We start from the raw sequence: 26259 nt of genomic DNA, 5'->3' as shown, positions 1-26259 counted from the left end.
CATTATTTTCACACATTTTATAACTTCCTCACAACTACCTTATGAGGTAGGCCAAATTGCTAACATTATGCGATTTAAACAGTAGACAGTTCAACCTCAAAGTGGTTAATGATTCATCCAAAGATGGCAAAATGCTGCTGATCTCTCACAAGGCACGAGTCCCTAAGGCATCACCCTCCCTTTGTCCCCCTGCCATGTGGTGCTACCTCCTCATTGCCCAGGTGTAAAGTCTTACAGGATGACAGTCTCTGCCCCAGCCTCACAGGTGGACAACAGCAAGAAAGCCTGGAAGAGGCTTTAAACCTACATCAATATTATACATGCATTTTCTGGGAAAATTGCACTGTTGTAACTGCAAAGTCAATTTAGTAACACTAATGGAGAAGTAGTTTCCAGCTCGGCGCCTGTGGCTCAAGCGGCTAAGGCGTCAGCCACATACACCCAAGGTGGCAGGTTCGAATCCCCAGCCCGGGCCCGCCAAACAACAATGATGGCTGCAACCAAAAAATGGCCAGGCGCTGTGGCGGGCGCCTGTAGTCCTGGCTACTTGGGGGGCTGAGGCAGGAGACTCGCTTGAGCCCAGGAGTTGGAGGTTGCTGTGAGCATGATGCCATGGCACTCTACCCAGGGGGATAGCTTGAGGCTCCGTCTCAAAAAAAAAAAAAAAAAGAGAGAAGTAGTTTCCAAAAGGTGGGCCTGAAACCCCCGGGAGAAGCAAAGGGATGATAGCAGCTCAGCATCAAATCTGCATGTCCAGCCAGCTTTGTGGGGAAACAGGCTCAGCCGCGCATTGTTCTTTAAGTATTTGTCTATCTTACCATCAACATCAGATATAAACTCATTCAAAGTCCGTGAATGTATTATGTCATTTTAACATGCTGTACTTTCTCAATTGATATGAAAAGTACAATTTCTCTTATAGGGGTGGGGGCAATCTAAAAAAAAATTTTTTTTTCATTTTAAAAACCAGATCTACACACTCTGTAACAGGGGTCCTCAAAAATTTTAAACAGGGGGCCAGTTCACTGTCCCTCAGACCGTTGGCAGGCTGGACAAGTCAGCTGCTAAGCAGTTCAGGCAGTAGCGGCAAAAACACCCAGCAAGCAGATAAATGTCCTAGGCAGGCTGCATGTGGCCCGCGGGCCGTAGTTTGAGGACGCCTGCATAAACTTAGAAAATAATGGTATTGAGGAGAGAGCTGGTCTATGAAGTCTAATACTCCAGATTTAAGTGCTAGCCCTGCTAATTACAAGCTTAACACATCGTAAACGCAGGCAGCTCAGTTATAGTCCATAGATATTTACTATCTTGGGCCTTGAAGGGGCCCCAGCCCTTAGCCGGGACCAAGGGTGAATAGCAATCCTTCAAAACAAATTCTTCTGTGGGCCTCAATTTTCTCACTTATAAGTCAGAAAAATAATAGCAACTCTCTTCACGAGGCTATTATGAGGATCCATGAGAGAACCAAGAAAATAAATATACTGTGATGTTTGTGAATCCCTTAGAACTCACAGACACATGGTGTCCAAGACAGCTGTCCTGGAGAAGAAAACGCTTCATCTCTTCTCTCTGCCTTTCCTATAACTAGTGACCATCTCCCCACCATGGACTTATCAAAATACATAAATTAATTTTTTAAAAAAGCTGACTTGGCTCAGCGCCTATAGCTCAACCGGCTAAGGCGCCAGCCACGTACACCTAAGGTGGCGGGTTTGAATCCCCAGCCTGGACCCGCCAAACAACAATGATGGCTGCAACCAAAAAATAGCCGGGCGTTGTGGCGGGCGCCTGTGGTCCCAGCTACTTGGGAGGCGGAGGCAGGAGACTCGCTTGAGCCCAGGAGTTGGAGGTTGCTGTGAGCTGTAATGCCACGGCACTCTACCCAGGGGGACAGCTTGAGGCTCTGTCTCAAAAAAAAAAAAAAAAAGCTGACTGTGTTCCCTTCTTTGACGTCTATATTCATTTTTCTAAAACTACTTTTCCATCTCTTCCTCCCACTTGGCTTTTTCTCTTTCATCCGGAAGTTGTAATATTCTTTAATATCAATATGGCAATATATCGGATCATATGAGATATTTATGAAATATTTATGAGATAGATATTTATCGATATTTATGAGATATTAAATAAGGTACTAATATAAAATTCAAAGCAGGGGATAGCCCAAGAGCTCACAGATTGTCCTTTACAACCCCAAGTTCACTCAAGGCCCATCCATGAGGGACCTTATCAGCCCTATCTGTCGCAGGGCTCCCAGCGATGTGAATCTCACCCAGGCCCCGTAACTCCAGGAGGTAGGAAGGAGAGAGAGACTGTTGCTCTCCCCACTCCCAGTCCTGCCTGAGTTCTGGGAAAAAGTGGTTTATGACCATGAGCCATTACTGGCAGAACTGAAATCTTCCCTGACTCAGTTCTTCCAGAAACATATTAGGTCTCACGTATTTTTAACTCTCCTTTGATTCCCTATTATGTGTAATAACTGGTGGATTTGGTCTTTATATCTACTCTTGTCAACAGAAGACATTCACTTAGAGTCTACTAAGTACCAGCCAATACACAAAGTGCTGTGCAGAAATGCAATTAACATGATGTATGTGATCCCTGCTTTGCAGTTTCGAAGTAAATAAACCAGCCTTTATTTCCAGGCAGCGAGTATTATTTGGGGATCTGTGATGATGACACTTCAAAGAAGATCTTATCTTCATTTTATAAATGAGGCAAAAGAGGGCTCAGAAATAAATTTGCCAAGACCGCGTAGTTAGCAAGCGTCAGGGCCAGGTTGCTCCAAAGCCTACATTGTTCTAAAGTCCATGCCCTTTTCAGTATTTCATTACCTCCCTTAATCGGGAAGGCAGAACAGACACTGAAAAAAGAAAAACGAACACAGAGGTTAAGGAAAAACTACAACAAATAAGTATTAGAAACTCTCCTGACTGTCCTACGCCTGAGCAGCTGAAGCACCTGGAACAAGGCGCGCCCTTGAGCAGATTCCAACGTGGATCAATGATACAACCTGGAGAAAGGGAAAACAGGTGGCAGCCAGGAAACAACTGTGCTGGAACCAGGAGAAATGACACTCCCGTTGATTAAATCTTATAAGACAAAAGTTACATTCTCAACACACCATTTGTTCCTCCACAATGAACCCTCCCTCCATTCAGGAGGCTTCATTTTTAGGGCTTAGGAAAGTATAAAAAGATGATGGAAACTTTGCAAGTTGTTGTGATTTTCAAAGACCCATCTTCCAGCAATATAAGAGAGCAGTGGTTCATGTGCTGTCGCATTGCCAAGTTCACTGCCCTCAACATTAATCAAATTCCCTTCACACATAGCGCTCTCTTCTGGGAGGGGAAAGGCGATCATCTTTCTCCGGACATCTGGTGTTGGCTTCATTGACATAACTGGTTAAGAGGATTTACAGGGGAAAAGCGAACACCCTTGGCAATGCCTTCAAACATTTGTTTGGATTTTCTGTTTTCTAGGAGATGCACGACTAACGGGTCAGACGGGGGTCCCTGCTGAACGCCGAGGCTCCTACCCATTCATTGACTTCCGCCTCCTTAACAGTGAGTAATCAAGTGTACCTGGAAAGGAACAAACGTTCTCTTCAAAAAGGAAAAAAAATACATATCCTCATTTCCCTCTGAACTTCAAAACCTTCCCGGGTCTGCCTTCCTTCCCACGTCTCTCTCCTGCCAACTGGAACTTAACCCTTTGTCTTTGAATTTCCTCAGGAGTGAAGTAATTCTGGCCCGGCCCTGCCTAAGCATTAGTGAGGGTCAAATCCTATCAGCTTTAAAAATGTGAATCTTAAAGGCTCTGAAACATTCTCCAAGGAAGCTGTCGTGTGCATCTTCCCTGCACATTCTCTCCACTTCAGCCAGGACTAGATGAGATGGGATTCTATTTTATTTTTCAAACTCCACGGAGAAACCTCACCTGCATTGCCCTTAGTAACCCACCCACTATCTAATTCTCAGTTCTTTGTCTAATCTAAATCCTCGAGGTGTAGTCTCGCATTCCTGGCAAAACTCCTCACCGTGGCAAAGTTCTTTCCCTCTGCCCTGCCTGCCTTCTCCTTTCTCACCAGCTTTCTGCAAGTTCGTTTACTTCTCCCTTTCACCTCATGTACCAGTCCTCACTGGAAGGTTTTCTCAACCTTTGGTTCATTATTCTCTTAATCTTAGGTTCTTCTGGAAACCTAAATCAGAGGCCAATCATCATCCAGATTTCCTATCCTCCTAACTATCATAATCATCCTCCGCCGCGGACTGGTGGGGAAGGTGGGGAGAGAGTGATTAAATTTCCATTCTGCTCCGAGGTTCTCAGGGTGTGGTTCTCACATCACTTCCCATCTGTAAGTTTCAAAGTGTTGAATTGCGCCCACAGAACATTACTTTCTTTTGACATACACAAACTTAGCTAAGGAGGTAATTTGATTTGCTTCAACTCTTAGAAATTACTAGGAGAAATTAGAACTCGCTATTTTCTGATCCTTGGATCATGGAAAGACCAGTAGGTGACAGACATGTTTGTATTTCTCCTGACTTGTGAACCTCCAGAACCTCCAGGATCAATGTGCAAGATCTGTTTTTTCAGCTCTTTCTGGGACACAAAGAATTAGAGTAACTCTTTCCATATTAGAGACCAGCCTTGTCCCCACTCAGATGCCAAAAATGCTTTATAGAATGCGGAAGTGAGTCATGAGACCAGGGCAATACTGGATACAGCCTGCAGATACAATAATGATGTCTGTGACCTCTCCTTGTGACCTTGAATGGGCTGGTCCAGCTACCCATAGAAGTCACACCTTTGACAGTCTCTCAACCAAATGGATTTCTTTGTCCCAGGCATGTGATTCACTGTTTTCACATAGACCAGAATTCTCCATCCTGTTAGTAGGAGGGGGAAAATAACAAAGAGTCTCTTTGCAGTGATAGATGAGAGGCCGTTTTATGGTTTCTAATATAAACCATGAATAAAGTAAGAAAACGGGAGATCATCCCCTTTATAATGCAAGGTTCCAAATGAAAAAAAATTAATCCCACCGTCAATAAGCAACACCATTACTAATGGTGGTTATCTTTGCAGATGGGACAATAAAATACTTAACTCTTCAGCTTAGGCTCCTGTAACACTTTTTCTATTTTGCAGTTTTTGGCCAGGGCTGGGTTTGAATCAGCTACCTCTGGCAATCAGCCGGTGCCCTACTCCTTTGAGCCACAGTTGCTGCCCACATCTTTTTTTTTTACAGTTTTTTCTTTTACTTTTATAATATTAAAAACAACATGAAATAAATAAAAACTTAAAGAGAACCTTATTGCAGATAATATTTCACTGTCATATTATTCACCCTGTAACAGATCATCTGCAAGTGATGCCATGGTGTCCCTCCTCTGCTGGAGGTTCAGAATGTCCCAGGGCCTGAGCTCACCCCAGCCTCCCTCCCCAGCCCCGGATGCTGTCTGCTTCCCTTCCACCACCTCACCTGTTGCTCCCACCCATTAAGTAACAGTGTTGGCCATCCATCCCGAAATTCCCTTTTTGTTCTTCTCAGCACTCCATTCCAGATAACTCTTTCACTCATGTCTCTGAATTTGTAAAAAAAAAAAATGCTAAGGCAATGTTAATTTGCCTTCATTGTATTTTGCTTTATAAGCCATCTCAGTTTTTTTCCTATGTGCATAAAACACATCCCTAAATAGACTATAAGATCTTAAAGACAGCGTCTTTATAGTCATTGAACACTCAGTAACTATAGCTAATCTACCATTAACCCATTAAAGGGTCTCCTCAAAAAGATTATATTAAATAACTATGAATGTAGATCATCCTCTATGTTTAACTGAACAGCACAAATTGGGCTGAAGACTTCTAAAATTATCCTTTATTGATGGTACTACCTACCCCTCTGTATAATGGGCCACATACCCTGCTGGTGAGTTGAAACTAGAGCCAGTAACACCACTGTGGTTACCTTCCACAATTCCTAACTCAGTCTGCAATGACAGCAGCTTGTTGCCAGGTGGCAGTAGCATGGGGACATCTACATTACATATAGTCATGTAAGATGGACTTCACGTACATCTCCCACTGCTTTACCTTCTGTCTATTTAATTCTCTGTAATCTCATCCTGGGTGTAGTTTGCTTGAGTTGTTAGTGTGCACTTTCTGCCTAAAGGGAAACATTTTGGAACATTTGGGGATTTTCTCCTAAAATGTTTATCGTTACCAACTGATTACAATTCTGTGCTCTAAGTTCTAAACTAGTTTAAAGTGATTCTTTATGTTGCTCTCCTTAATTTTGAGTCAATTTTTTCCAAGTTTGGGCACAGACCCAAGACTTCGTTTCCTTGAGTTCTTGTAGTTTGGCTCTCTTTCCCAAGAGAGAAACCATATATAGAAGAAATCGAATTATCACAGCCTCTATTCCCTAATTCTGCATCCCAGCAGCCTTCCTTCTAAAATGCCTGTGAAACCCACACAACTGCCATTCCCTATCCAGAGGGCCCCCAGCTGTTTATTCTCTGCTACCCACCTCAATATGTGCTTTGGGTCACTGTAACATGCATAAGCAAAAATTTACATTAGATAGGAGAGCCCACTACATTTCTCCACTGGCCCCATTAGTCACAGCAGGACATGGGGCATCAGAATTAAGGTCTAAAATAACTCATCTTCTATAAGAACAAAGTTTCTAGATATTAAAATAGGTAACTAGAACAGGGTTTAATAAATGAACAGCCATACACCAAATATGTCCCCCGGCCCTGCCTGTTTTTTGATTTTTTTTCTTTTTTTGAGATGGAGCCTCAAGCTATCCCCCTGGGTAAAGTGCCATGGCATCACGCTCACAGCAACCTCCAACTCCTGGGCTCAAGCGAGTCTCCTGCCTCAGCCTCCCAAGTAGCTGGGACTACAGGCGCCCGCCACAACGCCTGGCCATTTTTTGGTTGCAGCCATCATTGTTGTTTGGCAGGCCCGGGCTGGGGATTCGAACCCGCCACCTTAGGTGTATGTGGCTGGTGCCTTAGCCACTTGAGCCACAGGCGCCGAGCTGGCCCTGCCTGTTTTGATAAACAAAATTTTATTGGGACACTGCCATGACAATTTTTTTATACAGCAGCTACAGCTGCTTTGTGGTCCACAAAGCCAAAACACTTACCAGATGACCCTTTACAGAACAAGGTTGCCAGCCCCTAACTTAGATTTTTTTAACAGATTTAAGGGGGTTTGTAACATCTTCATAGTCATGGTCAGTCCAGTCTATTTTCCTTTGTTAATGTCATTCTTTTACTTTTCAATCCCCAGTGCCATCACTTTACTTTCAAGAGTGAACTCATATTAACTAAACTTACATGAGACAGAAGTATAAACAGAAAGAGAACCTCTATTAATCTGGATTTTAAATTCCACTTTAAAATGATAATTTCCAATTGTACAAACATCCTTCTGGAAAAGATGTCCCTTTATACATATTTAGGGTGGGACAGAAGGGGAGCTCAGTATGACCATGCTCATGTACCTCTTATCTACATATAAGGCAACTATATATACTTGGCCTGCCTGGCATAGACTTAGTTTGCACCTATTGTTCAGGGATACTTATTAATAGCACCATCTTTTACTCCCAAAATGTCTGAGTTTGGACATTAAATTACAAGGCCAACTGTTTATATAAATTTTCCTACAAAAGATCACTTCAATATAATGCCTCTCAAGGATCACATGCAGGAAGATTAAAAGCTCTATTATACAACACAGTGACTATAGTTAATAGCTAATCTATTATACTATATACTTCAAGATCACTAAGAGAATAAATTTTAAGTGTTTTTACCACGAACAAATAATTATATGAGGTTATACATGTTATTTAAGTTTATTTAGCCATTCCACAATGTTTACACATTTTAAAACATCATTTGTCCACCATAAATATATATAATTTTTATTTGTCCATGAAATAATAATAATAATATATCATATGGATTCCAGGAAGAAAGATTAGAAAAATCCTGCTCATAGGAGATCCATCTAGATCAATAGAAATATGTAAGGCAGAGTAACTCACTAAAAGCCAATTTTATTTCCTGTTTCTATTTTATACGATTTAGAAGAAAGGCATCGCTATGAGTTTCCAGAGGTTTCTCTGGATAATTAGCAGGAAACTGGCTTCGGCACCATTGTGTGGGACACAGAAAACACAGACCTTTAAAGCCAAGAGTTATGAGTTATCTTTACACCTAAGCCCGGAGGGGCAAAACAGAGTGAGAGATGAGGGGGGACAATTATTTTTATTCCAGACGATGTACTAACACAAAGAACTAGGAGACGGCAGGAGCAATTGAAATGGAATAGCCCTATTATCCCACAGCCTATTTCCATAGATTTATTTCATTTACTAACTCTGTTTGGGGAAAAACAAAAGAGGCAAAAAACGTAGAAAAGAGTGCTCAGGGATGTGTGGACACAGAGGTGAAAGTCACAGAAATACAAGCCCTCCAGCTCGGTCTCCTGATTTAATGTAATCAGTAGCCTGAGTAGATAATGACTAGGTTGAGATGTTCCCGTGGCAACCATCTCAGAGCAACACAAAGTGATTTCCACGCTCACTCAGCAGAGGAAGTGACACACCAACAAAACATGCCCAGCGACTGTGGCACTTGAGGGGAGGAAACAGCTTCAGCCAGAGGTTTTCAGGCACCAAATAACAGCTGCCCCAGAGAACCGGGCGCTGCAGAGCAGACCCCGGGCTCTGTGGTAGTAGGTTAATTGGCTATTTAGCTTTTCCTGCCTGTTAATTTGCTAATCTTGACCTTTAAACCTCTATTCCTCCAGACTTGCCTTCCTTGTCAGGGTCACTTGGGCTGCACAGGTATGAGGTCATTTTAGCAGAGCAACAAAAATATTTTCCTTTGCTTATTATTTCCGAAATAGAACCAATATATACATATATATATATATGTTAACCTTTCTATGAGAGAAATGACTCAGAAACTGGGACGCTTTTTTAAAAACTGCCATCTAAAACATATTACACACTACAGCCATTCTTTCTTAGAAATACAAAATACGTTCAACGAAGGACTATTGACCAAAAGCCACCTAGGATGTTGAAAATCATCTGGCATTAAATGATACCCTCACCTCAAAAATGGAGGGACAGGCCAGGCGCAGTGGCTCACACCTATAATCCTTGCACTTTGGGAGGCCAGGGCTGGTGAATTGCCTGAGCTCACAGGTTTGAGACCAGCCTAAGCAAGGGAGAGACCTCATCTCTAAAAATAGCAGGGTATTGTGCCTGTAGTCTCAGCTACTGGGGAGGCTGAGGCAAGAGAATTGCTTGAGCCCAAGAGTTTGAGGTTGCTGTGAGCTACGACACCAGTGAACTCTACAGAGGACGACATAGTGAGACTCTGTCTCAAAAAAAAAAAAAAAAAATGGAGCAACAATTTGCTTATAAACTCCTTTTCCTAAGACAGAGTTCTTAGCAGATGGTTACAACCTTTCAGTACCTTAAAGAAACTCTTTTAATGTCACCTGAAGAACCATACAAAATGCAAAGAACCCCTGAACCAAAATGGCACTGGAGGATCTGAATTCAGAGGCTGCTACCCCATGCCCCCAAACCCTAACCCCACTCCCCATGCAACAGGGACTAGTTCAGACTTCTCCCCACACTTATGAGTGCAAAGGTAACACCCCCACAATTTCAAGGTTCATTACTTACCTTCCTCTAAAAGAAAGGCAAGGCCCTGGCTGTGGTCGTGGTGTTTTCTGGCTCAGCTTCTCCACACTCTTATGATGTGCACTCAGGCTTCTGGCTACAAGCTCCCTGCACTTCAGCCACAGAAATGCCAGACCAGTAGGCGGCTTAGCCGCTGAAATGCCACTACATTGCAGAAGACAGAGCTGACTGTGTCCTGACAGTTTCATCTGCACCCTCTCATTGTCCCTTCAATGAGCATCCATAGAGCACCTGCTATGGTGGGCAGTGTGGCCAAGACCTGGAGATACAAAGATGAATGAGACATAGCCACTGTCCTTGAGGTATTTACAGAGATATAAGAAAGTACAAGCACATAAAGTTTGATAGGATGTGATATATCTAATAATGCATGCACTTATAACAGAATATATAATATACATATATGCATATATAGGAGTCAGAGGCACTAACATAAGGAATATTTAACTGTGTCTTAGAAAATTAAGTAAGGCTTCCTGGAAGTGTCAAGACACAGCAGTGATGGAAGCAACAGGGACATAAAGGAGGGCTGCGCCACCCCCCGTGTGTAAGACCGACTGAGAGCCATTCTAAAATACACTTCAAGACTTAATAAACCAGGGAAGAGTTGTCAGCAATTCTACTCAGCTAGATACAAATGTTACTGAAAGATGATGTATTCAAGTAGGATCCAAGCAGAGAAGTCAGGAGAGATCAATCAAAATATCTAAGAAAAGCCATATTCCCAAAGAAACAACTTTCACCTTCTAAAGCTTAGAGCTAAAAACAGCCACTGCCTTCCATTAACCTGGCTGACATCATTGGAAGGATTTACTCTTTATCTGAGTGACAAAAAACTGAAAATGACTCCAAAGAGTCCAACATTTCCTCTGAGTTATCATTCATCCATTCAACAAACAAAACAGCCACTCTATGGCAGGAAGACCACGGAGCCACTGTGCCCTGAGCCACATGAACAACCCCAGGCCTGAGATAGCCATTTTCATGATGACTAGGGACTAAGGTCTACCTGTGACGTGAGACAAAACTGTGTGAACAATTCTGTTTAAGTCCACTAGGACTGGGGAGATATGGGGAGAAACCTACTGTATGCCATTCCTTGGTAGAAGACTCTGAGGACTAGAGACATTGAACTCTTCTTCAACCCTCGAAGAAGGATCAGTCTCATTACATGGGCAAGACGAATACTTTGTGGTGTTGACCGACTAAACAATTGCCTGAAAGTAAGACTGAGCTGACCGGTGGGACACCATTAAGTAGGAGGAAAGTCCAAACAGTAATAATGTTCACTGGAGAGAAACTGAGCAGCTTAGAATGCCAAGACAAAGAATTTGAACTTGATTCATGAAGGAGAGGATTACTAGAGAATTTTGAGTAAAAAGATGAATGGGATAAAATAGTGTTTGAGAAAATCAACTGACATCCATCCATACGTAGGAGGGACAGACTCAAGAGAAAAGTGATCAAGTGGCAGACTGTGACAGTAGTGGGAATCAAAGTATATATCCAGAATAGCCATATAGAAGAAGAGATAGAACTTGATGATACTGAGGACTGGACGCTCCCGGTTCTGGTCTGGGCGTCTGAGAAACCAGAGCTGAGAAGACAGTAGTGAGGAAAGGGACAGTGAGTTGGGGGAAAGACGGCAGTGCAGGTAGACAGGAGGAGTTTGGGGAGAGGCATGTGAAAATGTCCAGGAGAGACCTGGAACTAACAGACTGGAGTGGCCCATTTTGGAAATTCCACACAGGAATCATAATCGCCTGTGAGCCATTTGGCCAGAACAGACAGCACAAAGTCAACAACTGCTTGATTCGAGGGCCTCTATAGTTTGTGTTGTCTTAATACATGTGTGTTATTTAATTTTAATTGTAGCAACTTAGAGGTAGACACTAAGTCTCCAATAGATAGATTCTATAGAGGAATAAGGAGCTGCCCAAGATCACATGGTAAGTAAGTAAAGCCAAAGTCTGCCTGACTGCAGAGACCACTTGCTAGATTTTATTATATGTTCAAATATTTTCCCTGTGGGCAAATTACGCTTCTCAACCCGTCAGTATAAGGCCAGGCCCTGTGACTTTCCTAGACCAATGAAACATGACTGGGAGGGATGGTGCCATCTCTTAGGAGAAGCTTTAAGATCCGGCATGTGTTTGGGCTGCAGCCTCTGTATTTTTAGTTTATAATAAGCTTGATTGCAAAAAGTGCTATGAACATCACGAAGAAGCAAGTTTCACCAGCAATTTTTCTTCCTCCGTGAGAAACTATTTAGAGACTACAGTTCAGATACCACCTCACCCCCTCCCCATGGACTCTGTTTGGTATAAATCGGCTGCCTGCAATGAGTCCGGCAGGTTTGCTACTCACCTGAGCGCAGCACATAGAAATGGCCAGTTTCTGCTCCAGCCCTTCCTTAAACTAAACCCTACTCCCCTCAGAGTATTTCCCGCAGAGTGGCCTCTTTGACTTTCTAGAAACATTAAAATAGAGAGGGAAGCCGTAGTAAGTGAAGTTTCTTTTGACTGGTTACCCTATGAGTCACTGAACTAAAATGAGTTGCTTATGCAATAAAATGAAGTTCAGCGTCCAACCTAAAATCAGGCAGAGCCTAGGTCTCGTGACTTCATCTATAAACAAACTGAGGGGCTATTTCCTTTCATGGCCACCCCACCCTCAAAGTTGCAGAAGATCTGAGAGACTCGCTGGGGCTCCCCTTCTGCTATATGTGTGTGAATGTGTGCCTTTTATATATATAAACAGTGCCCCCATCCTTAATATCTTTTGTGCACTTCCAAACTGAGATGTCAGGGTTAACACATAAGATCAAAAAGATCTTGTTTTCTTTCTAACTAGGAAACCAAATTGCCCTGGGGCACCTGGGTGGTTTATTACTTTTAAGTAACCTTAGGAGGAAAGTCCCACGGGTAGGGCAGCCAATGCCACCTCACCTAACAACGGTGACCTCAACAGCACTAGGATGGGAGGCACTAATCCCAGGCCCCGGCTGCAGGAGGCCAGGTGTGCGTCCCTCTTCGGCAGGGCTCCAGGCTGTAGGTCTCTCGAAGACCTAGCAGCCCGGGAGGGCTCCTGTGAATACTAGACATAACCCAGAGGCTGCCTCTCTGCCTCTCCTGTAATTCCTCGGGTGCCACACCCAGACCTCAGAGCACTCTAACCTCCCGCTGCTCCTGCACACAGTAAACCAACAACGGAAAGACCGTGAGTTTTGAAGTCTCGAGTTTGAATCCTACTTCTGTTGTGAATTCAGGAGATATCCCTAAATCACTTAATGTCTACATATATGGAAGGAGATTATAATGCCACCCGACTGGGTTGCATGAGAAGTAGATGAGATAAAGGTGTCCAGAAGCCTGTCTTGCTCATGATGGGTCCATAAGAAGTACAGTTGGATTTGGGGTGCACCTGCTCTCCCAGCTGAGCACTCCCCCTTTTAGACCCCTCTTCTCCTAGGAAGCACCTGTTCACCCTTCGAGGCCTGGTGCTATCAGCAGTCACGACTGTCTTGAAACCTTCCTCAACCCTACCAAGGGACGAACTGGTCTTTCTCTGGTGCTCCCACTGCATCTCCAAGGAGGAAGCATCATCACACTATACCTGCAAACTCATGAACCTGACTCTCCCAGGACATCTTCAAAATGTTCTCAGGCAATCTGATGCAACAAGCCTGGCTCTGGACCTTCCATGAGTATTCGGGAACCACTAACGTATGTCAGTTATGGCATACAAATGTCACATCACGTAATCATAATAGCACATGTGTTTGGAGCCCTCAGGCACCACATACTGCTGTATGTGCTCTGCACAGGTTGACTCATTTAAACCCATAAACTCCCCATGAAGGAGACACTACTATTTAAGGAGGGAATTGAGGCCCCCAGGGGATAAATCACTCATCCAAGGTCACCCCAGCTTGAAGGCAAAAATACAATTCCAGAGCACAAGCTTTTAACCGTAGTGGAATATAATTCTTTTTTATATATGAATCTTAATGTTCAGAGGCAATACATGTATGTAATATATTCCTTCTTTGTGGAATATATATGGGACAGTTATTCCTTTTAAATATTTTTATGCACTTATAGTACATTTAGATTATTTCCTTTTATGGTATCAAACTACTTCAATACCATTGAACAAATATTTCTACAACTTAATGAGAAAACAGGTGACTAAACATCTAAAATAGTAGATTCTACAACATTTTGACTGTATTTTCAGGATTCCTGCTGCTCTGGCAGAAGATGCCAAATGACAAATTGCTCATTTCATCACCCAACCTTATGTTCTTTGATAAGAAAGAGCAGGGTGTGGTGGTGACACTGAGGACACTTATACGCTGCCCCCAAAGAAGAAGGAAATGGAGCCGCTATTGTAACAAATTAAAGTCGGCTTTGCAGCTGCCACCAGTTACTTTAATTTTCCTCAAGGGAGTGTTGGTTATTTCCTGTCGTGCAAACTGTGCATCACAGAAAGAAACAGTTTCTCAAAATATTTATAATGTATTTAATAAAAAGAACCAGAATACAAAATTCTGTCTCAAAAAAAGAAGATCTCAGGCAACACCTGTGGCTCAAAGGAGTAGGGCGCCCGCCCCATATACCGGAGGTGGTGGGTTCAACTCCACCCCCGGCCAAAAACTGCAAAAAAAAAAAAAAAAAAATCTCAGTAATGTTTCTTAACATATGCCCCTTTTTTTGTTTAATTTGAGTCCTCTATTGATCCTAGTTATCAAGCTTTTGTCCAATTCATAATATGCAAATATCTTTTCCCATTCTGAAGGCTGTCCATTTGCTCTGGGTGTTGTCTCCTTAGTTGTCCAGAAGCTTTTCAGTTTCATTAAATCCCATTTGTTCATTTTTGTTGTTGTTGCAATTGCCATGGAAGTCTTCTTCATAAAATCTTTCCCTAGGTTGATACCTTCAAGTGTTTTCCCCACACTTTCTTCAAGGATTTTTATTGTTTCATGCCTTAGATTTAAATCTTTTATTCTTCTTAAAACAATTTTAGTGAATGGGGAAAAGTGTGGGTCCAGTTTCAGTCTTTTACATGTGGTTATCCAGTTCTCCCAGCACCATTTATGGAATAGAGATTCTTTTCCCTAGTGTATGCTCTTGTTGGGTTTATCAAAGATAGGCGGCTGTAAGATGTTAGTTTCATCTCATGGTTTTCTATTCAGTTCCAAATGTCTATGTCTCTATTTTTGTGCTAATACCACGATTGGGGGGGGAGGAGTCACAGTATATGGCACACCTCTTAGGGGAGGGACACAATTATAAGAGGGAATTTACCTAATAAATGCAATCAGTGTAACCTAATTCTTTGTACTCTCAATGAATCCCAAACAATAAAAAAATGACAAAATCCTAACAGGGATTATTTCTAGATGATTATTATTTCCTTCTTTCTATTTTGCTAGATTTTTTTCCTACCAGAAACATGTATTCCCCTTATAATTAGTAAAAAAAAAAAAAAAGATGAGATTTTTATTTAAAAAAAGAAACTCAGTGTCCACCCGAAATAGAACCTTTACTTTTTATTTACACAAAGTAATATCAAGATACAGAAAATGAAGTTGCAGCCATGGGCCAGAAAATGTTATTGAAAGGCCACATTGGAAAATTGGTTGGAAATTGCGCAGTTGGGTGCCTGTCAAAAGCAGTGTATGCCACTTCACAATGATGGCTTGTCATTTAAAGATGAAATTTATTCCACAGTACACAAAAATCAAAGCTCTTACTCACATTTAAACAGCACTTTACACTTCACAAAACTTTTAAATGAAGGCACTCAAGAGATCATTCCGCCCAGTTTTTCACTTTATAAGCAAAAACAAAAAAATAAAAAGCCAAGTGACTCATTGCCAGGTAATAAAAGAATAAACTAGAATTGAACTCTTTTTCGATACTCTGCCTTTCCACTCAGCCACATGGCCTCCTTATATAAGCCTTACCTTAAAGGTATAAAATAAATTTTACCACTTGTAATGAGAGAAGAGCGACGGCCTGGCGCCTGTCTCCCCTTTCCTTCATGTGCTCAATCTAATCTAGAAGGGATGTCCAGCAATGACAACACGGTGTACCTGTCCCCCAGTGTCTTTGCCCCCACACCCAACCCCCACCCCCCTGCACAACCGTCCACAGCTGGTAATTCATCACATGACAACAGCTGTGGCTGCAGCTAGTTCGTTCTAGGCAGGGATTGGGAGATATTCCCTCCTTGCTCTCCTGCCCCCAGTGCCTCTGGGGTCTGACAGTTCTAACGCCAAGAAATTAGACAAGTGAAACGCACTGGCCTCAGAGTAGACTGCAAACCCTGGTATCCCCTCTTCTCTCCCACCCACCACTTTTGACAACCCTTGCTGGGTGAGAAAGGAGAACTCCCCATCTCCTTTCCTCTTCTTTTCTTGTTCATTGACTTTTGTGCCCACATTAGATTAATTTTCTGTTTTGGAGACAATTCCTGGAAAAGAAAAAAAAGCTAAAAATCTATCCAAAATATCTTCTCCTTCAAAAACCTAAAATTTAATCTTTTGTTGTAAAGGTAAGCTAGATTTCAAAATTCACAATAATTGAGCAACTACTGCACACCAGGATGAACGCTATAGGAAATAAAAAATGAACAAAATAGTTGGGGACAGGGCTGATACACAGCTCACTTAAACACCAGGTAAATTGGTGGGTGCCCAGGAGGCTCTCATGGAGACAGCCCTGGACTAGGTGTAGTGAAGGGCCTCCCAGAGAGCTTGGCATTGGCACTTGGATGAGGATTGGTTTTTTTATAAGTGGAGGTTTTTACAAGTGCATCCCAAGTAAAGACCAGGAATGAGAAAACGCTGGGTTCATTCAAAGAGTAAGAGCCTTCAGGTCCTAGAATAACTTTGCAGTGTTGAGGGGAGGAAATTTCATGGCTGAAGAGAAGGTAACCAGAAATGATGTAAAATTCGGTTGAAACTATTGCTAAATAATGAGTATTGTTTAGAACTAAGCCAGGGATCATCTTGAACGCCAGTTTGTAACTTAACCTGTTTTGTAAAAATGGAGAATCACTGAAGGCTTGGAGTAAATAAAAGTACATTTTCTTTCCCTTGCGTCTTGCACAGCAAGTGGTTGTTTCTGCTTAATATTAAAACTGAATTATACACAGAAATGACCGGTTATTCCCGGTGCACAATGAAAATGCACTCTCTCTTCAACACCATCAGCCCGAAAGTCTGTTCTAAGATAAAAATACTTTAGCAATACGCTTTATAAAAACCAATATTCAGGCTCGGTGCCTGTGGCTCAAGTGGCTAAGGCGCCAGTCACATACACCTAAGGTGGCGGGTTCGAATCCAGCCTGGACCCGCCAAACAACAATGATGGCTGCAACCAAAAAAAAAAAAAAAATAGCACAGGCGTTGTGGCAGGCGCCTGTGGTCCCAGCTACTTGGAAGGCTGAGGCAGGAGACTCAGTTGAGCCCAGGAGTTGGAGATTGCTGTGAGATGTGATGCCACAGCACTCTACCCAGGCAGACAGCTTGAGGCTCTGTCTCAAAAAAAAAACCCAATATTCAATTCTATTACTACTTCAAAATCATTGCTTAAAAAGTCCAAGATCTCAATCCAATATCAATATGCAATCTGTAGTTGTACTAATGTATTATAACTCTAAAATTAGCTGATACCTATCCTAAGTCTTCCCTGTGCTGAGCCCTTTGTATGTATGACCTTAATTATTCTTCTGGACAGTGTGGCAGGTTCTGTAAATTGTTACCCTCAATGGACACATAGCTGTATGGGGTACAGTCAGGTTGCACCAGCTCATGGTGGACCCTGGAGCTCATATTCAGCATCCCTCTGTCAGCCTCCCTGCTGTGAGGCGTGCTTCTTGGGCAGGCCCCCAGACACACCAAAAGTGCCTGACTATTCTTCCTTCATTTATTTACTGAGTAGACATGTGCCGAACACCTATTTCATGTCAGGCGCTGTTCTAATTGCTCAGCTCCTGCAGTGGAAAGGAAGCAAAGCTTTTTTTCCTTTAAAAGACCTCTTTGCTTAGAGTGTTTTCTCTATCACATTTATCCTTTTTGATTATAGCAATAATTTTACTTTAAGAGACAACATTAAGTCTCCAAAATGTCACACTATTCTTCATACCACTGCCAAAATATTTATCTTCATATTCAGATTTTAAAAAAAAAGAAAGAAACATTTTCATGGGCAAATAGATCATAATATCTCAGAGGGAAATGTCTTCAAAGCTGAAGGTTGTTTAATACATGAAAAGACAAGTAAGCTCAAGTCAGTCTACTGCCAAACAAGAATAACCTGTTTTGAAAGAATCTTAGCATAACCCCAAACTCCTAGCACAAAAGTTATTTGGGCTGTAACTTAGTTTTTCCTCAGTGACTCATGACTTCTCAGAATCTCAGAATGCTTCAACATCAATTATTTTAAGCAGCGATCTTTTTTTTCAAGAACAAGGAAGCACTTTATTTTTTTTATTTCCATAGATTCAGGAGGGTCCAGAGATGTGTTTTAGTTACATAGATGAACCGTATAATGGTGAAGTCCTGGCTTTCAGTGGCCCCATCATGAGACTAGTGTACATTATAGCCAGTAAGTAATTTCTGATCCTTCACACACACCCCCACTCTCCTCTCTTCTGAGTTTCTGATGTCCATTATACCACTTTCCAACCACATATACCCATCATTTAGCTCCCAGATATAAGTGAGACCATGTGGTGATTGTTTCTCCGTTCCAGTTCCATCCAAGTTGCTGCAAAGGACATTATTGCATTTTGTGTATGTGCCTGAGTAGTATTCCATGATATGTATTGATTCCATATCCTTGCAATTGTGCATTGTGTTACAATAAACATTCAGATTCAGGAATCTTTTTTTTTTGAGACAAAGTCTCACTTTGTCACCCTCGGTAGAGTGCCATGGAGTCACAGCTCAGAGCAACCTCAGACTCTTGGGCTCAAGAGATTCTTTTGCCTCAACCTCCCAAGTAGCTGGGACTACAGGCGCCTGCCACAATATCTGGCTATGTTTTGTTGTAGATGTCATTGTTGGTTAGCTGGCCCGGACTGGGTTCAAACTCACCAACTTCGGTGTATGTGGCTGGCACCATAACCACTGTGCTATGGGCACCAAGCCAGGAATCTTTCTCATATAATGATTTATTTTCCTCTGGGTAAATATCCAGGGGTGGGATTGCTAGATTGAATGGTAGGTCTACTTTCAGTTCTTTGAGAAATCTCCATTCTGTTTCCCATAGAAGTTGTACCGATTTGCATTCCCACCAACAGTGTATGAGGATTCCCTTTGCACTGCGTCTGCACCAACACCTCTCATGTTTTGACTTCTTAATAATGGCATTCTCACAGGGGTATGGGGGTATCTCATTATGGTCTTAACTTGCATTTCCCTGATGCTGAGTGATTTGAGCACTTTTTCATACATTTCTTGCCCATTTGTAGATCTTCTTTTGAAAAATCTTTTAGTTGATTTCTGCTCACTTTTCGATGGCATTATTTGGTTTTTTTCTTGTTGATTTGTTTCTTTGGAAATCTGATACCCACATGCAGAAGAATGAAACTGGATCCCTCCAACCATATACAAAAATTAAATCAAGATGTATTAAAGACTTAAATGTAAAACCTGAAACCATAAAACCTTTAGAAGAAAATGTAGGGAAAACACTTCTGAACACTGGCCTAGGCAAAGAATTTATGACTAAGACACCCAAAGCGAATACAGCAACAACAAAAATAAATCGATGGGGCTTAATTAAACCAAAATATTTCTGCACAGCAAAGGAAATAGTCAGCAGAATAAATAGACAACATACAGACCGGGAGAAAACATTCACAAACTACACACCTGACAAAGGCTTCAGCAGCAATTATTAACTGGAAATTCAAAATCCTATCTGGGAAGAGTTCAGCTTTCTGATCTTTCCAATTATTAAAATTTCCATTTGCTGAACCAATAAAGGCCAGTGGTACCACCCGAGATTTTGAAAATAATCTAAAGAGGTGGGCTTTTATTTCCGTTGTTTGGACATGACGAACAGAATAATACAACAGATGAATTTCATCTCACATTAAAAGCTGCATAAGTAAGAAACACCCACTATCCAGAAGTTAATAAGATGTGTCACCATTGTCTTCTGACAAGAATTATTCTCTTAGAGTGTTTTTGAACTTTCTATTGAATAGCTCTCACCACCTTAAGTCACCCTTTGGTATTTGTTTTTGAAGTGTCTTAAATAGAGACGATTAAGAAAATGAAGGCTTACATCCTTTAAATCATAATTAAGAGATATGAGTGATATTAATAACACGCATAATAGGAAAGTGTGACTCAAAGGTCAATCAAGGACAATTTAAATTATATATGAAAAATGAAAACTGGAGTTGAAGAATAAAGAAATCTTTTATTTCCAGTCTAATTCTGGAGTGAAATCATAAATAAGACTGAGAAATATGAGCAAAGCACCTACAAAATAGTATATTGCTAGAAAAGCTATGCAGACAAGAGAACGTCAAAATCACATTGCTCTATAAAATTCAATGCTGAATGACAAGGTTCTGCAGCCCATCCCCGGTGTGCCAAGCTTCAGATATTCAATCAGTATAAACTTCAATGCTATCATCTCCTCTATTTCCTTCTAAGGACTAATGGAAATCAATTTTGCTTTGTGTTCATATTATTAAAATATCCCCAAGGAAAGGGACATTATTTTCTTCACTGCTATCTCCTACTGCCCAGAACAATGTTTTGCACAGAGGAGGGGCTTGACAAATTTTGTTTAATGGATGAAAATATTATTTAAAGTACTTATTCAGAAAGACCTGTTGCTGTGTATGGCATATTCTATGATTCCCTAAGTTAAACTATCCATAACATGCTGACAACAGTGGCTGAGAAGGTTACCCTATTACACGTTTCCGAACATGAGTTTAATAAAAAATATCTTTGTGAAGATTATCAATATGTCATATGTACAATATTTCATATATTCCATTCTATTATAGTTTTTAATTATTGATATTTGTGATAAAACAAATATTTAAAATACAATATTGAGGATATAGCTTAATCAAAAGAGAATATGCCCTTTCTGAACAAATAAAATAACAAGAGTATGACTAGATTATCCTTTGTTCCTTAAATTGTATTTTCCAAACCTTTAACCCCTCAGAACACCATTCCCCAAGTGTGACAGGTATACCGAAGGGTACACAGGGGCTCTTTTTGTTACAGAAACAAACCTTTTTCTTTTACTTTAACCATGACATATTTATTTTAATGTATACTGGCTAAAAAATGTAATTAGCACATCAAATCTGTTTTTTATTGGTACCAAATGAACATAAGCTATACATAAGTTAAAGTGAATTTATTTGATCTAAAGAAAGAGATTAAGTAAACAGTGGTGGAGGCAGATGTGCTAAAAACCATAGTAAAGCAAGTGGATGATGAAGTTGGAGAAACTCTTGACCTTCGTTCGTGCTGAGAGCAAGGAGACTCAGCAAATGCTGTGCTCTGCTTGTAAAGGTCTCCCTGTGCTTCCGACGGGGCCCCTTGCTTCATCACCCTTCCCAGTTAAGTTTTTACCCTCTCACACCCAATGCCTCCTTTTTATGCCACATTAACCGTGTCCCCTTTTCTTCTTGAAAGGAAATCTATAGCATACTTCTTCATGTAATTTCAAAAAAAACCAACATAAGACCCTATCTATAGAGCAGTGCCCACAACTCAGTGGATAGGCCACTGGTCACATACACTGAGGCTGGCAGGTTCAAACCCAGCCCAGGCCTGCTAAAAAACAATGGCAAAAACAAACAAAAAAAATTAGCTGTGCATCGTCTTGGGCACCTGGTGTCCCAGCTACTTGGGAGACTGAGGCAAAGAATTGCTTAAGCCCCAGAGTTTGAGGTTGCTGTGAGCTGTGATGCCTTGGCACTCTACCAAGGGCGACAGCTTGAGACTCCGTCTCAAAAAAAGAAAAAAAAAAACCCTACCTATATTATAAAGCAGAAATATGAGAAAGGCAATTTATGACTTAAATAATATATTTTCTTTCTTTCTTTTTTTTTTTTTTTTTTTGAGACAGTCTCAAGCTGTCGCCTGGATAGAGTGCTGTGGCATCACAGCTCACAGCAACCTCCAACTCTTGGGCTTAAGCAATTCTCTTGCCTCAGCCTCCCAAGTAGCTGGGACTACAGGTGCCTGCCACAATGCCTGGCTATATTTTTTGTTGCAGTTGCCATTGTTGTTTTTTAGCTGGCCCAGGCCACATTCAAACCCTCCACTCTCAGAGCATGTGGCAGGGGCACTACCCACTGAGCTATGGGCACCACCCTAAATAATATATTTTCAATATGCAAATGCTTGGGCATATCTACCCTAGAAAGCCTAATGACATAGTCATATAATGCACCTATGTGCAGAATCCCTGTGAATGTGGCGATATGACTGCTGATGACACAGGTGTGTTCCACTGGTCATTTCCTAAGATGGAGATCAGCTCCTGGGAAAATGCTGAGCACCCTCCCCCCTGCCCCCACCTCTTCCAAAACTACATTTCTCCCTTAATTTGTGTACTAGTTGCATTCCTGAAAATAGAATACTTGTACAAAAGAAAACTTTGTGTTTATATGTAAAACGAAGAAATGGAGTAAGGTTCCAGGTTCAGACTTTTCACCTGCATGCCGAATAGCCCTTGAAAACTTGGAAGAGATACAGGATAACTCTTGGTTGTGTGGAGCAGGTCCATCCCTTAGGGACTTCTCACATCCATGGCTCCTCTCCGATGAATCCCATTCTGGCCATTTCCATCATTTTGATAATCAAAAATGCCTTCAACATTTCCCAAATGCCTCCTGGGGAGTAATGCCTCCCACATTGAACTGTAAATTCCAGTAGCACTCTTGGATTTATTGGGTGTCATAAACTATTCGTTGCCATATAATAGGTAGCTGTGCAGACACCTTGGGCTTCTTATTTATCCATGAGAGCTTTTTAGTTCTAAAGTGTCTTAAACACAAAAGACAAGTGTTAGGGCTTCCAACACTATTACAATAATGTTCTGTTTTATTATTGTTGCCAAAGTTTTTGTTTATGGTTTGTTATTAGCTGTCAAGTTTTTCTTTTGGCTTAAAGTCAGTAAAGAATAAGTATTCTCGAGGGGCGCTTATGGCTCAAAGGGGTATGGCTCTGGCCCCATATGCCAGAGGTGTCAGGTTCAAACCCAGCCCCAGCCAAAAACTGCAAAAAAAAAAAAAAAAAGTATTCTCAAAGTAAATTTCAGAAAATTCGGTTGCTCTAAAGAAAAATATCTCAGAGTTGGGGTTCCTGAAAGAACCTGAAATTCAATATAACTAGAAATTTGCTTACTGAAAATCAGATACTTTTTAAAATTACTTAAGCTTCTCAAGGTTGCAAATTTTGACAGCATAGCTTTAAAGGCACATTTTGGCTTAATTTTGAGTGGGTTTCTCAAATTTGCAACTGCAGGACACTGGGGTGTCGGAAAACAAGAAAAAAAACATTAATGAAAACTTTCCAGGGTAAAGAACCTTAAACTTAACTGAACTTCTGAACTTCATGCTCTGTTGTGATCCTTCTGACACTTTGAAGAATGACTCTGGATAGTCTCCAAACAGCACACTCCTCATTCTTCATTCCTAGTGTGAAATCTGTCAACCCCACCAGGTCATCAAGAGGGCAGACTGCCACTAGTCATTATTGAGAGGGATGTTCTCTAGGACACTGAAAACTCTGGGCAGATGTCGCTTTTTACCAGGAGCTGAGGCCTGGTAATTTGAGAAAGAGACTCATCTCCACTCATTTGGAAAGCCTGGTTAGCACCTGTGTGGGAATCAAATATGCCCTGAACAAGTTACCAGAGTGCTGCTTTGACATCATCCCCCTTATTCCTTATCAGAAAGCTGAAAATCGAAAATAAACTACAGGGCTTTATTTGCAAAGAAGGAAAGCTCCAAACACTTGACTAAGCTCCAAGTAGAACTTGAGGTTTTTTTGTTTTTTTTTTTAAATTAATTCTATTGCATGTGGCAATGAAACAGTATCAGTTAATGAAAGGCGTGGGAACTGTTTTAATGCCTGTTCTTCTACTTGTTACAAGTATCTTAACTGAATTTCTTAACCTTTTGATACTCTGTTTCTCTACTTAGAATCCTGGGATAATGACAGCTATTAATTAGCTTCAGGTCATTTTGTTGTGAGAACTGGAGGCTCTAGGCAAAATTACCAAGTCATGAAGTTTTTCTTTGACTTTCACAGCTTCTTTACCCATCTAGTGAGTGCTGGGGACTAAAAGATAAATAAGGCAAGCCTCTGCCCTCAAGGAACTAATAGTTTGATGGTGAAAATGACAAGCAAAATAGCAATCATGATATGCATGAATTACTCCATGGCTGAATAGAAACTGGGGTGGGGATTGCTTCAGAAGCACGACACAGCATACCAGCCACTGCTGGCAAGGACAGAGAAGACTTTCCACCCAACCACCTTCTTTCTCCTCTGTCCCTTCACCACTTTCCATCTCTCCCCAAAGCCAAGCCTTCCCGTCACTTCCCTTCTGAGATAGAGCCCCAAGCTTTAGACTGTCCCTTCTGTCCCATCCATCAGGGCCTATCCATCCGGCATTGCCTGCCTAATTGCACACTAACTCAAACTCAGGAATTCATTGATTCATTAATAAATTATTTCCAGATTTGCACTCTGACTAGAGCTGTCCTTAACACACTCCAGGAATCTTTAGTGAGTACGTGCTAAAATGTGGGTTAACCTTAATTTTTTTTTCTTTTTCCAAGACAGTCTCACTTTGTTGCCCTGGGCAGGGCACTATGGCATCATCATAGCTCACAGCAACTTCAAACTTTTGGGCTCAAGCAATCCTCATGCCTCCACCTCCCAAGTAGCTGGGACTACAGGCTCCTGCCACAATGCCCAGCTAATTTTGTTTGTTTGTTTTACTAGACACAGGCTGATCTCAAACTCTCAAGCTCAAGCAATCCACCTGCCTCAGCCTCCCAAAGCATTAGGATTACAGGCATGCGCCACTGCGCATGGCTTCAATCCTTTTACCTAAAAGACTGGTGAGTAGAAGAACCCAGACTTGAACCTCATTGTAGGCCAAGTACCCTTTCCTTACATTTTTTCTTGTATCTCATCACGGTCTATGGGCTCTATCTAGTTAGAAGGCCCCATGTGGCAGAGACTGTATAAACAGCAGTAGGACTGTGCGGAGGCTCACCTACGTGGAGGTGGGACAAACACAACGGGACAGCAGAAGATAACTCCTGAAGGTCCCAGCCCCAACAGGCCACTGCTTAGTTATCCAGCCACCCTACCTGCCTTCGAGAAACACAGCCAGAAGTCCCAAGACAATGCAGACATTTGCCCCCAGGCCTGCTGTTTCCAGTTGTCCCCCAATCCTGATGGAGAACTCCCAAGGGGAGAGGCTGTATCTTCCTCATCTTTGCTTTGACAGCCCCCAGCCCATGTCTGAACCAAAGCAACCCCTGGGTGAATGTTCCAGAAAGAGAGGGTGAGCCTGGAGAAGGGGAGGGTGAGCTGTTGAGACAACTGAGGACAGTTCTTCTCTTTGGCCATTCTGCAAGTCCTTAGCTGAATTTATTCTGGAACTGCTACGTCTCTGCCTCTTCCTTCAGACAGAGATTAAACTCTTCCTTCTGAGCAATCCAGAGTGAGGATGAGAGAAGGCCGAGAAGCCACAGCACAGACTTGCATCCTTCTCGGCGCATTCGCTCACTCCCCGCCTTCCCTTCTTGCCAGCTGCATCTCCAGCCCAACTGGGGAGCTGCTCTGCGGCCCCCAGGCTAAGTGCACATTCACGTGCTCTCTAAGTCAGGCAGAGGTGGGCTTGTCTTTAGGGCCCTGTGGTGTCTCTAGTTCCCAGAATAGGAACTTATTTCTGAGCAGCCACTCTACCGCTGCCACGATGCTTTCCTCATCTGGAGAGGCGTGCAGGACCTGGCCCATTCCTAGAAGGAACACAACCCCGTGGATAGCAATTCTCAAACACACACGGGATTCAGGGGCTAGTGCAAAAACTTCCGTATGTTCCATCTCAGATGACCCTTCACTGGTACAGAGACGTTTCCCAGGGGCTCGAAGGTCCCTTCTCTTTAATCTCCCTCCCTCCTTCCTCTCACCCTCTCCACCTTGCAACTCTCCAACATACATACCCAGCACTGTCCTGCTTCTATCCCATGTGGAAAGATAGGCTCTGACCCCACGCAGAGCGAGGAGCAAAGTGCACCCCCATGTTCTTGAGCGTGGAGTGCCCACTGGACGTATAGAACCTGTCTCTCATTCGTATTATTTGCCTTATATAATATTGTAACTTCTAGGCATCTTTATACTAAAACCTCCCTTAGCTGTCATGGTTAAAGTCAAAGCAAAAGTAGTGAAGGGGGTAAAGAGCCTACCCTGCCACCTTCCT

General features: G+C 42.0%; 1 protein-coding gene across 1 annotated transcript in view; it reads left to right on the top strand.

The window, feature by feature from the left end:
• PDE7B (phosphodiesterase 7B) overlaps positions 1-26259 on the top strand; it is a 219372-nt gene that overhangs the window by 135229 nt on the left and 57884 nt on the right. Inside the window, exon 2 of the mRNA XM_012805436.2 lies at positions 3483-3566. Coding sequence (XP_012660890.1) covers positions 3483-3566 — 84 coding nt within the window. The remainder of the gene's footprint in view (positions 1-3482; positions 3567-26259) is intronic.

The sequence above is a fragment of the Otolemur garnettii genome, unplaced genomic scaffold, assembly GCF_000181295.1.
Source record: "Otolemur garnettii isolate 467f Iridium unplaced genomic scaffold, OtoGar3 scaffold00042, whole genome shotgun sequence".
NCBI lineage: Eukaryota > Metazoa > Chordata > Mammalia > Primates > Galagidae > Otolemur > Otolemur garnettii.
Note: the sequence above shows the minus strand (reverse complement) of the source record. Positions and strands in the feature narration are given on the sequence as shown.